The sequence below is a fragment of the Scyliorhinus torazame genome, chromosome 1 (assembly GCF_047496885.1).
Source record: "Scyliorhinus torazame isolate Kashiwa2021f chromosome 1, sScyTor2.1, whole genome shotgun sequence".
Lineage (NCBI taxonomy): Eukaryota > Metazoa > Chordata > Chondrichthyes > Carcharhiniformes > Scyliorhinidae > Scyliorhinus > Scyliorhinus torazame.
This window is the reverse complement of record NC_092707.1, coordinates 263,118,000-263,133,111: the sequence shown is the minus strand read 5'-3', so window position 1 is coordinate 263,133,111 and position 15,112 is coordinate 263,118,000. Positions and strand designations below refer to the sequence as shown.

The following is a 15,112-nucleotide window of genomic DNA, read 5'->3' as shown; positions in this document are numbered from 1 at the left end:
GCGTTTACTCTGGACTTGAGTGTGATGCAAATGTTCTTCTTAAGACCAAACTCTAAATTTTTTGTTAATCTCCACCTGTATGGCAAAAAGAATAACTGCCGAACTGTGAAAAGGCTCCAGTATATATTTATTTTATCAGGTGGGCTGTAAGCATTGAACAGTCAGTCAATACCAGGATCAGATACATTGGCTGAAATTATAGTTGCCGCCTGTAGATTCAGCAGTCCTAATCAATTAGCTCTGTCTTCTCACAGTGCAGTAATCAAGTTTTAAAACAAATCCGTTTTTCTGAGTGGAAAACGCATAAAAGCTACCTGCTCATCTACCATCTCTTAACTGATTAATTGCCAGCTTGCTTTCTTTGTTGCTGGCCATCTTGTCTCTAGCATTCTTATGTAAGAAATGAAGTGAGACTTTTCATTTTCAATAGCTTGTCTATAACCATGCATGTTCTCCAACTATAATATATACTGCGCTGTATTGTTCTATGTTCTATAGTGTAAGTTAGATGGCTTTTGTTTCGGTGCAACATCGTGGGCCGAAGGGCCTGTACTGCGCTGTATTGTTCTATGTTCTATAGTGTAGGTTAGATGGCTTTTGTTTTGGTGCAACACCGTGGGCCGAAGGGCCTGTACTGCGCTGTATTGTTCTATGTTCTATAATACACAGTGAAGAGTGATAACTCCAAATCATGCCACATATTTTGAACCATAGACTTGATCCAAATAATATGTGTATTCCATCTTGCCTGGATGCTCCCAGCCATATAGTAACCAAGTTAAAGCAATCACAAGTGAGACCAGACATAGTCTCCTAAAAAGGAATATTAAAAACATTAATTTTTTGATTCAAAGTGAGATTGATTTCTAAACAAAACAAGTATGAAATAATGCATTAAAGCCCAATGTAACTTTTTCTCCTTTCTAATATACAAACCACTACAGTTGTCCAGGAATATCGTATTTCCATTCTGTCCTATAATCATAATGATGTTTTGTTTTCAGCATTTAAATACCTCATGTTGGGTGAATATTACCAAATACTGTTTGCACCAGTGAATGCTCTGAGTATAACCATCTCCAGTTTAATTACAATGTACAGTAATTAAGCAGATAAAATGTATTCTACGCTTGCAAATTAATCAGAAATGTCCTTATAAATATTATAGAATTTGTAATTCTTTAACAAACATATCCAACTAAAAATTTCAGGCAAACTAATTGGAAGAGGTTTTCACCTTTTAATATTATGAAATTACAACCTTTGAGGCAAATTAATTAAATTTAGGGATGTTGACCTCGTAATAAAGCACTGATCACTGCACTACAATTAATCAAGAACCAATTTGCCACTGCAGCTCCGTCACCTGGGAAATGACGAAGTTCACATCATCTGGTCTGAACACACAAGGGACTACCGCAAGGGCATCATTCCTACAGATTTTGGCGATGTCTTAATCGTCATCTATCCAATGAAAAATTGCATGTTCTACATTCAAATTTTAAAGAAGCCAGAAGTAAGTATAAATTCACTGATTTATTGAAAGCTGCAGCATATTGTATAATGTGGTTCTTTTAGTCCCTGCTAAATCACCAGACAGTGTTGTTCTGGCAGGAAGTTTCCTGATTAATTTCTAAGTAAAAGTGAAGTTTGATGGTGTGCACTGCTGTATAAAATGAGGGCTGGCCAGGAATCAAGAGCTACTGTTCTTGGAGGATCGTAAGATTTCTTCATAGAAAGAGACCTTTTGGCCCATTGCATCCTTACCCGCTCTTTGTTAGAGCTTTCCATATAGTCTCATTCTCCTCATTTTCCCATACTGTTCATGTCTCTTGTTCAAGTATCGTTCAAGCATTTTCTTAACTTTCCAAACTATTATGAATGCTACTTTTACCATTGTTTCCTGTAGGATATTATATCTCCCAAAGTTCCTCCACATTTGAAAACAAATATTCTTGCGATAAATTTGGATTTATGCCTTCTGTTTACTGACCACTGACCAATCAAAGTACTTTGATATATTGAGTATCAAACGTTTTTAATGCTTTATCAGATGTACTCTTCGTTTTTGTTTGAATTAAAATAGTCTTGAGTTCTTGCAACTCTGCTTCCAACTATAGGCTCTCCTTTCTTTTTTAAATATATTTTTATTAAAACATTTCACATTTTATATCAAAAAATTACAAAACCGAACTGCACCAATCCATGTATCAAAAATTACAAGCAACAACAATAACAGGAATCCCAATAACAGAAATACAACCCAAACAATTCCCCCCCCCTCACCCGCTACCCCCTCCTCACCCCTCTAAAAGCTAACAGTGACTAAATCTTTAAAGTGCAATGGCCACCATCTATGGATAGAACCCATTGATTAGCCCCCTCACCGTGAACATGACCCTATCAAGGTACAAGAATTCGATCAAATCCCCCAGCCATGGTGCTGAACTGGGTGGCATCGCCTGCCCCCAGCTTAGCAATATACGTCACCGGGCCAACAGCAATGCAAATGCCAAAACCCCTGCTCCCATCCTCAAAACCGACTGGCCCGACATCCCAAATACGGCAAGTAACGGACAAAGCTCCAAGTCAGCATTCAGGGTTGCCGATATGATGCTGAAAAAGGCCCCCCAAAACCCCACCGGCTTAGGACAGGACCAGAACATGTACGTATAATGAGCAGGCCCTCTCATGCATCGCTCACACTTATCCTCGTCCCCCAAGCCCTGGTGAGATGCACTTTAAACATCACCTTTAGCTCGATCAAGCTCAACCTCGCGCAGAATGATTCACTCTACGGAGGGACTCACTCTATACCTCCTCCTCCAAAATGGATCCCAGCTCCTCCTCCCACTTGGCCTTCATGTCATCCACAGAAACCTGCGTTGCCCCTATAATCCGCCCATATATCCCAGACTTGCTGCCCTCCTCTGATCCTGCACACGAGAGTACCCTTTCCAACAATGTAGGCGGCGGTGCTGGAAATGCCTGCAGAACAATGTGACGCACCTGGAAATATCTGAACATGTCCGGTCCCCCAAGCCCTGCTTCCTCCTTCAACTCCTCTCAACTCGCAAACCACCCTTCCGAACAGATCTCCAGCCCCCTATCTTTCCACCCCCCAAATGTAAAATCCAGTTTTGCCAGCTTAAACAAATGGTTTCTACAGATTGGGGCTCACATTGACACTGCCCTCAGCTTAAAATGCTGACGGAGTTGCCGCCATATTTTTAATGTGGAGACTACCTCTGGATTCACAGAATACTTCACTGGAGAAAACAGCAAAGATGCCGTCACCAGCGCCTCCAGGCTTGCCCTTCACATTTTAAAAATAAATTTAGAGTACCCAATTCTTTTGTTCCAATTAAGGGGCAATTTAGCGTGACCAATTCACCTACCTTGCACTCCCCAACACCTTCTCTGCATTGTCCGCCCAATAATAATACATCAAATTCGGTAGTGGCAAACCCCCCCCTGTTTTTCCCTCTGTACGCCGCCTCTCCGAATCCGAAGAGTTCTCCCCACCCACAAAGCCCATTACGAGCCTCTTCATCTCCCGAACAAACGACTTTGTGAAAGAAAGCTGGGAGGTATTGAACTAAGAACACAAATCACAGCAAAATAATAATCTTAATAGATTGAACTTGCCCTGCCAGCGACAGTGGAAGGCTGTGCCACCTCTGCAAGTCCTCTCCAACTCTGCTCGGCAACTTGTAAAATTCAATTTGTAAAGTCACGCTCAGTCCCGGGCCACCTGACCCCCCAAATAACGAAAACTGGTCCCTACCAGACGGAATGGCAACTCCCGCCCCCAACCCAGCACCCTGCCCCCTCCCCCCCGCACCCCCAAGAGGGCTAACCGCAAAGTATTTGCTCTTCCCACCATTCAGTTTATATCCAAAAAGGAACCAAACCATTTCAATATAGATGGTAGCACAGTGGTTAGCACTGTTGTTTCACAGCGCCAGGGTCCCAGGTTCGATTCCCGGCTTGGGTCACTGTCTGTGCGGAGTCTGCACGTTCTCCCCGTGTCTGCGTGGGTTTCCTCCGGGTGTTCTGGTTTCCTCCCACAAGTCCCAAAGACGTGCTGTTCGGTAATTTAGACATTCCGAATTCTCCCTCTGTGTACCCTAGCAGGCGCTGGAATGTGGCGACGAGGGACTTTTCACAGTAACTTGATTGCAGTGTTAATGTAAGCCTACTTGTGACAATAAAGATTATTATTATTATCTCCCGCATAACTGGCCTTGAATTCCTTAAGTACAGCAAAAGGTCACTTGCATACGGGGATACCGTGTGCTCTATTCCACCCATTACAATTTCTCCCCACTTATCCGTGGCCCTCAAATAATTGCCAATGGTTCTCTCGCTAGGCAAACAACAGGGGACAGAGGACATCCCTGCCTCATCCCCCTGAGCCGCCTGAACGGCCCCAAATTCATGATGTTCGTTCGAACATGAGCAGCCGGTGTTTCATTTATCAGCCAAACCTAGAAAGCAAACCCAGGCACAATCCCAAACCTCTCCAGAACAGCGAACAACTATTCGACCCTAACAAACACCTTTTCAATGTCTAGAGATGATATAATATCCGGTCTGGCCCCACCATCGGCCTAAGAACTAAGATAAGTGACCGACTCACGTTGGACGACAGCTTTCTGCCCGTTACAAATTCCATCTGGTCTTCCCCCACTACCTCCAGGAGGCAGGGTTCCAGCCTCAATGCTAGGATTTTAGCCAAGTGTTTTGTGTCCACATTAAGCAGAGAAATTGGGCGGTGCAACCCGCAGTCTGTGGGGGGGTTCTTGTCCTTCTTCAGAAGGAGGGAGATGGATGCCTGCTTCAACGTCTCTGGGAGGGACCCCCTAGCCAATGAGTCATTAAACATCCCCAGCACCAATGCAGTCAGTTGGTCGCGAGGTTTGCTAGTGTCACACGGGAGGGTTTAAACTAGTGTGGCAGGGGGTGGGCACGGGAGCAATAGGTCAGAAGGTGAGAGCATTGAGGGAGAACGAGGGAATAGGGTCAGTGGGGCTCTGAGGCAGAGCAGACAGGGAGAAGTTGCTGAACACAGCGGGTCTGGTGGCCTGAAGTGCATATGTTTTAATGCAAGAAGTATTACGGGTAAGGCAGATGAACTTAGAGCTTGGATTAGTACTTGGAACTATGATGTTGTTGCCATTACAGAGACCTGGTTGAGGGAAGGGCAGGATTGGCAGCTAAACGTTCCAGGATTTAGATGTTTCAGGCGGGATAGAGGGGGATGTAAAAGGGGAGGCGGAGTTGCGCTACTTGTTCGGGAGAATATCACAGCTGTACTGCGAGAGGACACCTCAGAGGGCAGTGAGGCTATATGGGTAGAGATCAGGATAACGAGAGATATTGTGGGCCTCGTCAAAAAGAAAAAGGAGGCATTTGTCAGGGCTAAAAGGCTGGGAACAGACGAAGCCTGCGTGGAATATAAGGAAAGTAGGAAGGAACTTAAGCAAGGAGTCAGGAGGGCTAGAAGGGGTCACGAAAAGTCATTGGCAAATAGGGTTAAGGAAAATCCCAAGGCTTTTTACACGTACATAAAAAGCAAGAGGGTAGCCAGGGAAAGGGTTGGCCCACTGAAGGATAGGCAAGGGAATCTATGTGTGGAGCCAGAGGAAATGGGCGAGGTACTAAATGAATACTTTGCATCAGTATTCACCAAAGAGAAGAAATTGGTAGATGTTGAGTCTGGAGAAGGGTGTGTAGATAGCCTGGGTCACATTGAGATCCAAAAAGACGAGGCGTTGGGTGTCTTAAAAAATATTAAGGTAGATAAGTCCCCAACTGATGGGATCTACCCCAAAATACTGATGGAGGCTGGAGAGGAAATTGCTGAGGCCTTGACAGAAATCTTTAGATCCTCACTGTCTTCAGGGGATGTCCCGGAGGACTGGAGAATAGCCAATGTTGTTCCTCTGTTTAAGAAGGGTAGCAAGGATAATCCAGGGAACTACAGGCCGGTGAGCCTTACTTCAGTGGTAGGGAAATCACTGGAGAGAATTCTTCGAGACAGGATCTACTCCCATTTGGAAGCAAATGGACGTATTAGTGAGAGGCAGCATGGTTTTGTGAAGGGGAGGTCGTGTCTCACTAACTTGATAGAGTTTTTCGAGGAGGCCACTAAGATAATTGATGCAGGTAGGTCAGTGGATGTTGTCTATATGGACTTCAGTAAGGCCTTTGACAAGGTCCCTCATGGTAGACTAGTACAAAAGGTGAAGTCACACGGGTTCAGGGGTGAGCTAGCAAGGTGGATACAGAACTGGCTAGGTCATAGAAGGCAGAGGGTAGCAATGGAAGGATGCTTTTCTAATTGGAGGGCTGTGACCAGTGGTGTTCCACAGGGATCAGTGCTGGGACCTTTGCTGTTTGTAGTATATATAAATGATTTGGAGGAAAATGTAACTGGTCTGATTAGTAAGTTTGCAGACGACACAAAGGTTGGTGGAATTGCGGATAGCGATGAGGACTGTCAGAGGATACAGCAGGATTTAGATTGTTTGGAGACTTGGGCGGAGAGATGGCAGATGGAGTTTAATCCGGACAAATGTGAGGTAATGCATTTTGGAAGGTCTAATGCAGGTAGGGAATATACAGTGAATGGTAGAACCCTCAAGAGTATTGAAAGTCAAAGAGATCTAGGAGTACAGGTCCACAGGTCATTGAAAGGGGCAACACAGGTGGAGAAGGTAGTCAAGAAGGCATACGGCATGCTTGCCTTCATTGGCCGGGGCATTGAGTATAAGAATTGGCAAGTCATGTTGCAGCTGTATAGAACCTTAGTTAGGCCACACTTGGAGTATAGTGTTCAATTCTGGTCGCCACACTACCAGAAGGATGTGGAGGCTTTAGAGAGGGTGCAGAAGAGATTTACCAGAATGTTGCCTGGTATGGAGGGCATTAGCTATGAGGAGCGGTTGAATAAACTCGGTTTGTTCTCACTGGAACGAAGGGGGTTGAGGGGAGACCTGATAGTGGTCGACAAAATTATGAGGGGCGTAGACAGAGTGGATAGTCAGAGGCTTTTCCCCAGGGTAGAGGGGTCAATTACTAGGGGGCATAGGTTTAAGGTGAGAGGAGCAAGGTTTAGAGTAGATGTACGAGGCAAGTTTTTTACGCAGAGGGTAGTGGGTGCCTGGAACCCGCTACCGGAGGAGGTGGTGGAAGCAGGGACGATAGTGACATTTAAGGGGCATCTTGACAAATACATGAATAGGATGGGAATAGAGGGATACGGACCCAGGAAGTGTAGAAGATTGTAGTTTAGTCGGGCAGCATGGTCGGCACGGGCTTGGAGGGCCGAAAGGCCTGTTCCTGTGCTGTACATTTCTTTGTTCTTTGTTGTTTTGTCTGCAAACTACTTGTAAACTTCTACCGGAAACCAACCTGGACCCGGTGCCTTCCCCATCTGCATCTTACCCAAAGCCCGACAGATCTCCTGCAACCCCATCGTGCCTCCAATGCCTCCTGCAACTGATACCCCACCTGAAGAAACTCAAAGCCCCCCCCCCCGCAGGGCAGCACTGTGGCTTCACAGTGCCAGGGTCCCAGGTTCGATTCCCCGCTGGGTCACTGTCTGTCTGGAGTCTGCAAGTTCTCCCCTTGTCTGCGTGGGTTTCCTCCGGGTGCTCCGGTTTCCTCCCACTGTCCAAAGACATGCAGGTTAGGTGGATTGGCCATGCTAAATTGCCCTTGGTGTCCAAAAATGTTACGGGGAGTGGGTGAAAGTGAGGGCCTGGGTGAGTCGGTGCAGACTCGATGGGCCGAATGGCCTCCTTCTGCACTGTATGTTCTATGTTATCCTCTAGTGGTTCTGACGTGTAACAACCCTCACAGTAGGAATGAAACACCTCCATTAACTTTCTTTGGGGTGGAGACCAACCCATCCCACCGAGCTCCCGCACCTACGCAATCTCCCTGGCAGCCTCTTGCAGCCTTGACAGATGGGCAAACATCGGCTATCCTTCTCTCCATACTCATATACCATCCCCTTTAAACGGTGCAGCTGTCGCACCACCCGGCCCATGGGCAGTGTGGTGATATACATCACTAAGTACACAAGAGGTTAATGTACATACACTATACCTAGCTAGATAACAGAGGGAACACCAGAGACATGACACACAGACAGTCAACCAATAGGTCAGTAAGATAGAACACGACCAATGGGCATTCACGATACACACAGAGGTGACACTACCACAGGGGGGCATTACACAAACCCATATATAAGGACACTGCACACATGATCTTCCTCTTTCCAGTGGAGACTCTCAGTGAGTACAGACACAGGGTTGATTGAACATCACTCTCCCCACATGGATTGTAGCAGACTGGTTAGTCAATCTGAGTAGCTATAAAAGGATTAACAGTAGTGTTGAATCCAAGTAGGAGAATTGTTAATAGTTTAATAAACGTGTTAAAGCTATCTCCAAGTCTGAACCTTCCTTTGACAGAGTGCACTTCAAGGAAGCAGCTTATGCTACGACAAGAGCATAACAAAACAGACAATAGGTCAAATTGCATTTGCAGCTTCCTGTGTGCAAAGAACTCGTGTTGGGTCACTCGCATACTCCCTATCCACATCCAGAATTTCGTCCACTACCTCCTTCACTCCTGCCTGTTCTCCCAACCCATATATGACTTGTGCCAGATGATCTCCCCTCTAATCACCGTCTTTAATGCCTCCCACACCATAGACTGAGAGACCATCCCATTTTCATTCCATTCAACATCGATGTTTATGACTCCCAAAATCTTTACACACAACCCCAGACCTGATAACTGTCCCATGTCCAGCCTCCAACCTGTGCGCTGTGTGTTTGCTGAAGGTGCACATCTCTCGCTCTCCACCACTTCACTCAACACTTTTATATTGTCAAAATGTGTATCTTGACTGTCAGTTGTGGGTGAGCCGGAATTTGTTTCCGTGACATGCCAAGAAATTGAAGCCATCAGCTTATAAATTTTTTATAACCTTTTGATTTGCTCACCCTGGGTGAAGTCAACTGATACAGCCCTTGCATCCTATTTGAGCAGGAGCTGATCTTTGTGTTTCACTTTTAATCCATCACCAAGACAGTAACATCACTCACCTCTATCCTGACCTCGCCTTCACAACCCTTCTCAATGTCTTGTCCCCTCAAGACCCTTGTTTCTTTGTTTTCTGATTGGCATGCATCTTCCGTAATTCCAATTCACTTAAAATTCCACTGTCTGCTTCCTGCCTTGCCCATCGCTCCTGTCCTTGCTGTGTGGCCCTTGCTGACTATTTTCCATTGCTCTGGATTTGAAATATGTTTGCCCACCACTTATTCACCCACCTTACCGCTAGAATCATGCCTTTTGTTTCCTGAACTTCAATGTTGATGGCAGACCCTTTAGTGTCTAGGCCCTATCTCTGCTTTCTAAAAATGACTTTCCTAAATCCATCCAGCTCTTTTTCGCTCACTGCTTTTAAAAATCTTCTAAAACCCATTCCTTCAACTAAGATTTCAGTTACTTCTCCTAATTCTGTTTGTTTCTTCCTTTGTGTACTCAGGACATTTTTCTACATTAAGAGCACTGCGAGGCTCTTATAGACCATTAGGAAAAACATGATTAAAAATTATTTGAAACTTCACAGAAGTTCACACTATCTTCTCAAATTATCCATTTGTTTTGAAAGGTTCACACAAATATTAAGTTGGACAAGCACTCATGAATGACCAATTAATTTTTACGTTTTACAAAATTTCCTGCAGTTGTAACTGGATGGCTATTATCAATTTAATGCAGCAACACAGCAATGTCTTTTATTTTCAACTTGTATGAGCAAACTTGATGTATAGGTGTCAGTTGACCATTCCACAAAGTGACATTACTCTTTTTCCATAATTGCTGAGTCATTGCTACAGATTCTGTCTGTATCAATGGTGCTAAAGTGCATCTCTGAAAAATTGGTCCAACTTAACCTTTGGATAATGTTGGAGCAATTTTTTAAATATAAATTTTGAGTACCCAATTATTTTTTTTCCAATTAAGTGGCAATTTAGCGTGGCCAATCCACCTACCCTGCACATTTTTGAATTGTGGTGGCAAAACCCACGCAAACACTGGGAAAATATGCAAACTCCACACGGACAGTGACCCAGAGCCGGGATCGAACCTGGACCTCAGCGCTGTGAGGCAGCAGTGCTAACCACTGCCATCGTGCTGCCTTCGATAATGCTGGAGCAATGACAAAGACATAGCAATGCTGAATCTTCAATTTACTTTACATCTGTTTCCTCCTTTAAAAATCTAGCTTTTACTTCATGTATTCAGTTTTCATTAACTGTGTCAACATCATGCTGACTTATTGGTGCTTTTCGATGTATCCCTATGATGTTCTTCAAACCTCTGAGGAAAGCAAAATTATTTAACATCATTCATTTAACCTCTGCAGAACAATAGGTATTAATGCCAAAGGAGGTAGTAGTATTGTTGTTGGTCTAGTAATCCAGAAACCTAGAATCATGCTCTGCGGACCCAGGTTTGAATCTCGCCATGGCAGGTGATGAAATTTGAATTCAATAAAAATCTGGAATTAAAGGTCTAATGATGACTGTGAAACCATTGTCGATTCTCGTAAAAACGCATTTGGTTCACAAATATTCTTTAGGGAAGGAAATCTGTCATCTTTACCTGGCCTGGCCGACATGTGACTCCAGATCCACAGCAATGTGGTTGACTCTTAAATGCCCTCAGCGATGGGCAATAAATGCTGTCCCAGCCTGTGATGCCCACATCCCGTGAGCGAATAATAAAAAAGTGAAATGAAACCTCAATACCATATCTCCACATTAAAAAAACAATTTATCATCTAATATTCTTCAGTACGGGGCAGCATGGTGGCACAGTGATTAGCACTGCTGCCTCACAGCTTCAGGGACCCGGGTTCAATTCCGGCCTTCGATGACTGTGTGGAGTTTGCACGTTCTCCCCGTATCTGCGTGGGTTTCTTCCAGGCTTTCCGGTTTCCTCCCACAATCTAAAGATGTGCAGGGTAGGTGGATTGGCTGTGCTAAATTGCTCCTTAGTGTCCAAAGGTTAGATGGAGTTACTGGGATAGGGCAGGCATGTGGACCTAGGCATGAATGCTCCTTCAGAAGGTCGGTGCAGAATTGATGGGCCGAATGGCTTCCTTCTGCACTGTAGGCATTCTATGAAAACATTCTATTCTATGAAACAACCTACTATTATTTTTCGTCTTTTTTATGCTCGTTTCTTGCTTCTTGAAGGTATAAGTGTCAGGTGCCCTCTGTACTTGCCAACGGACAGTTCTTCATCTGTGACCCAAGGTGCCAAGAATACCAATTAGAGCAGAAATTTTGGCTTATTTTGCTAGCCGTGGCAATAAGGACAGTTGTAAGCTCCTCACAGTTTGTTCAACAGGGATCAGCTAACTCAACACGTGATGATTAACAAAAATGAATATTTCCATTAATATAGAAAATAGGAGCAGGAGTAGGCCACATGGCCGATCGAGCCTGTTCCGCCATTCATTATGATCGTGGCTGATCATCCAACTCAGCAACTTGTTCCCACTTTCCCCCAAAATCATTTGATCCTTTAACCCCATATAATGGGGCTTCTTGAAAACTTACAATATTTTGGCTTCAACTGTTTTCCGTTGTAGTGAATTCCACAGGCTCACCACTCTCTGGGTGAAGAAATTTCTCCTCATCTCAGTCCTAAATGATTTACCCCATATCTTTAGAATGTGACTCCTGGTTCTGGACTCCCCCTTCATCAGGAACACCCTTCCTGCATCCACCCAGTCTGGTCCTGTTAGACTTTTAAAGGTTTCTATGAGACCCCCTCATTCCTCAGCTACTTAGTGGCATTACTTCCTCAGTCATTGGCAGAGGTGTATGGAATTATCAGATGATAAGATTGATTCATTGACCACTTTTGCTGTGCCACTATTCTGTTGTTAATTACCTGTAACTTGGCAACTTCCGCACGTCGCTAAAGTAATCTACTTAGCTGGACAAACCAGATTCAGCCAGTGCGCAGTATTGCTTTAAAAAAAAATCATACAACCATCTGCCAGTACCTTAGCAGGAACCTCCAGGATTTTCTTATACAATTGTTTATAATCTCTGACCGAACAGGCTAATTGGTAATGTGAAACATTATATGGTATGAAGAAATAAGGTTAAGAAATTCCTGGATGGTTTTATATTCAGTTCTGAGAGAACAAACGCCCTTTTCGTCAATATGCAAGTCCTAGTCTCTTATAAATGTAATATTGTTGTCACATGGGATAATGGGAGCAATTACAGATGCTGGGATGGAGTTGATGATGTTATCAATGGATATCACCATGTGTCTGCTTGAATGTTGTTGACTTATGAGACAGTAGACATTCAATAATATTTTGATATTAGATTCAAAGTTTGATGGATCATTGAAAAAGAGATTAATGACCTCCTTGAAAATATTGAAGACTCTCTGAATGCAGACGCGGTAATGTTGGAGGAATTGAAGATGATGATTAAAAGTTGGGTGATGGAGAGAACTAGGTTTGATATTTTTTGAAAAGAAAATCATGAAAAATATTCCTGTATTTGAGATGCAGGCACAACAATTTAGATATAAAACAATCAAGACTTTGTTCTTGGGGTTTGGCAAAAGTGATATTCATTTGCTGACTTAGAAAATAGAACATGCATTTATATAACAACTCCAATGAGGTAAAACATCCCCAATCGCTCCACAGGACCATGATAAGACAAAAATTGACACTGAGCCAAAGAAGGAAACGTGACAAATTTAGTCAAAGATGTAGGGAGTATGTTAAAGGAGGCGAAACATGCAGAGAACTTTAGGGATAGCATTGCAGTGCTTAGGGCATAGGCAGGTGGAGGCACGGTGGGATGAAGGTAGTGTGGGATGGACAAGAGGCAAGAGTTGGAAGAAACCAGAGTTTCTAGAGGAGTTCTAGAGCTGGAGAAGAGTACAGAGATGGGGAGGGTGACACCTTTTGAGGGATTTGAACTCCAGATGAGAATTTTAAAATTGAGGCATTTGGGATTGGAGACCGTGAATGTCAGCGAACAAGTTGTGATATGCAGAATTTTGAATGTGCTTAAGTTTGGGGAGGGTGGGAGGCTGACCAAAAAGGCATTAGAATAGTTGAGTTAGGAACTAGCAAAAGCATAATTGAAATTCATAGAATCATAGAATTCCTACAGTGCAGAAGGAAACCATTTGGCCCATCGAGCCTGCAGCGACCATTGGAAAGAGCCCCCTACCTAGGCCCACGCCCCCACCTTGCCCCATAACCCCACCTAACATACTCAATAGCAATTTAGCATGGCCAATCTGCCTAATCTACATATCTTTGGATTGTGGGAGGAAACAGGAGCACCCAGAGGAAACCCACACAGCCACGGGGAGAAAGTGCAAACTCACCACAGACAGTCACCCGAGGATGGAATTGAACCAGGGTCCTTGGCGCTGTGAGGCAGCAGTGCTAACCACTGTGCCACCATGTCAGCAGAAAATGCCTGCAACATGCAAGATGAGGGATGGATCATGTTAGAGGTGAAAATAGATGGTCTTGGTGATGGAGAAGGTGTGATGTTGAAAACTTGTATATCAGTTGAAAAGAACAGACAATGCAACATCATCCATGTGATTTGGATGTAAAATGGTAGTATATCATAGATTTGGAAGAGATTACAAAATGCTCAGTGTCCTTTTACCAAAGTAATGTTTTTGAAAATTTTAGGGAGAATAAGTAGACATTCCCAAATCTTTTGATAACGCAGGTTTTAATGAATTGAGATTGTCATAAATCGTGATTGTGATAAGTCGTGATTGCAGGATTCACATTTTAATTTGTAATGAGGGATGTTTGGCCCTGAAAATCTTAATTTGTGCAGATATGTTGCTTCAAATACAAGAGTTATCAAGCATGACCCACACTTCCACACTCACTGGATGTTGAGAAGACATTTGATGAAGTGGAGTGCAAGTATTTATTGGCATCTCAAAACATTTGAAGTTAGCCTTGAGTTTTGGGAATGGCAGGAAGCCACAATAACTGCAACACCAAATAAATTTCACTCTAATTCTATTCAATTGGGGAGCCACATCAGCACAATCTTTTTTTAAATTATTTCATGAGATGTGGGCATCATTGGCAAGGCCAGCATTTATTGCCCATCCCTAATTGCCCTTGAACTGAGTGGTTTGCTGGACTATTTCATCTGGAGTTGTATGTAGGTCAGACCAGGCAAGGTTGTCAGATTTCCTTCCCTGAAGGACATTAGTGAAGCAGATAGGTTTTTGCAACAATCAATGATAGTTTCATAGTTTTAAATTCCAGATTTTAATAATTGAATTTAAATTTCATAGATATGTACCCCAGAGCATTACCTTGGGCCTCTGGATGACTAATCCAGCAACATTACCACTATGCTACCATCTTCCTCTTAAGGAGGCACCATAAGTTCAGAGGTCAATGCAGGTCATTGAAGTGTGGATAAAAGTTTAACAGATGCTGAATTTTTTTAACTTAACATAATTCTCTCACTGTACAATTTCACCTTTAAGAATAATAGAGACCCATAACTCTTAAGGTAAACATTATTTGTTCTGCAGTGGTCTCAGTATTACAACAAGATAGTTTGACCTGTTTTAAGGAATGGGTCTGCAGGCAAAATATGGATTCCAATTTTAATAAAGGGTGAGAATTTTTGCTTCCAGATAGTGAAGCACTTTATTTCATTGTAAGCTTTGTTGGACATGCAGTTTTCAGTGGCATTCATTAAATAATTGGAAATATCTTTGCCTTGAAAAGGTTTTCATCCAACATCATGTGTTTCTTTTTGGTTTCTTTTAATTAAATAAACCATTGGATGCATCTTCATCTTTTTCTCTTTCAATCATTTTTTGGGATTTTACTCCACCAGAAAATGAAAGATGTAATTTCTCTAGCAATACCATCATAATTGTCCTTGTTCTTGAGAATTATTTTCTATGTTGTATTCATAATTTTAAATCATATTTTCTATCCTTTCCAATGTGTACCAATTTCTGGCTTCAA

General features: G+C 43.2%; 1 protein-coding gene across 8 annotated transcripts in view; it reads left to right on the top strand.

Moving 5' to 3' along the window:
• Positions 1 to 15,112, top strand: part of ralgapa2 (Ral GTPase activating protein catalytic subunit alpha 2) — an 855,222-nt gene that overhangs the window by 487,192 nt on the left and 352,918 nt on the right. For all 8 annotated transcript variants that reach the window (XM_072505626.1, XM_072505670.1, XM_072505634.1 and 5 more), the window contains one exon: positions 1,358 to 1,516. In XM_072505626.1, coding sequence (XP_072361727.1) covers positions 1,358 to 1,516 — 159 coding nt within the window. The remainder of the gene's footprint in view (positions 1 to 1,357; positions 1,517 to 15,112) is intronic.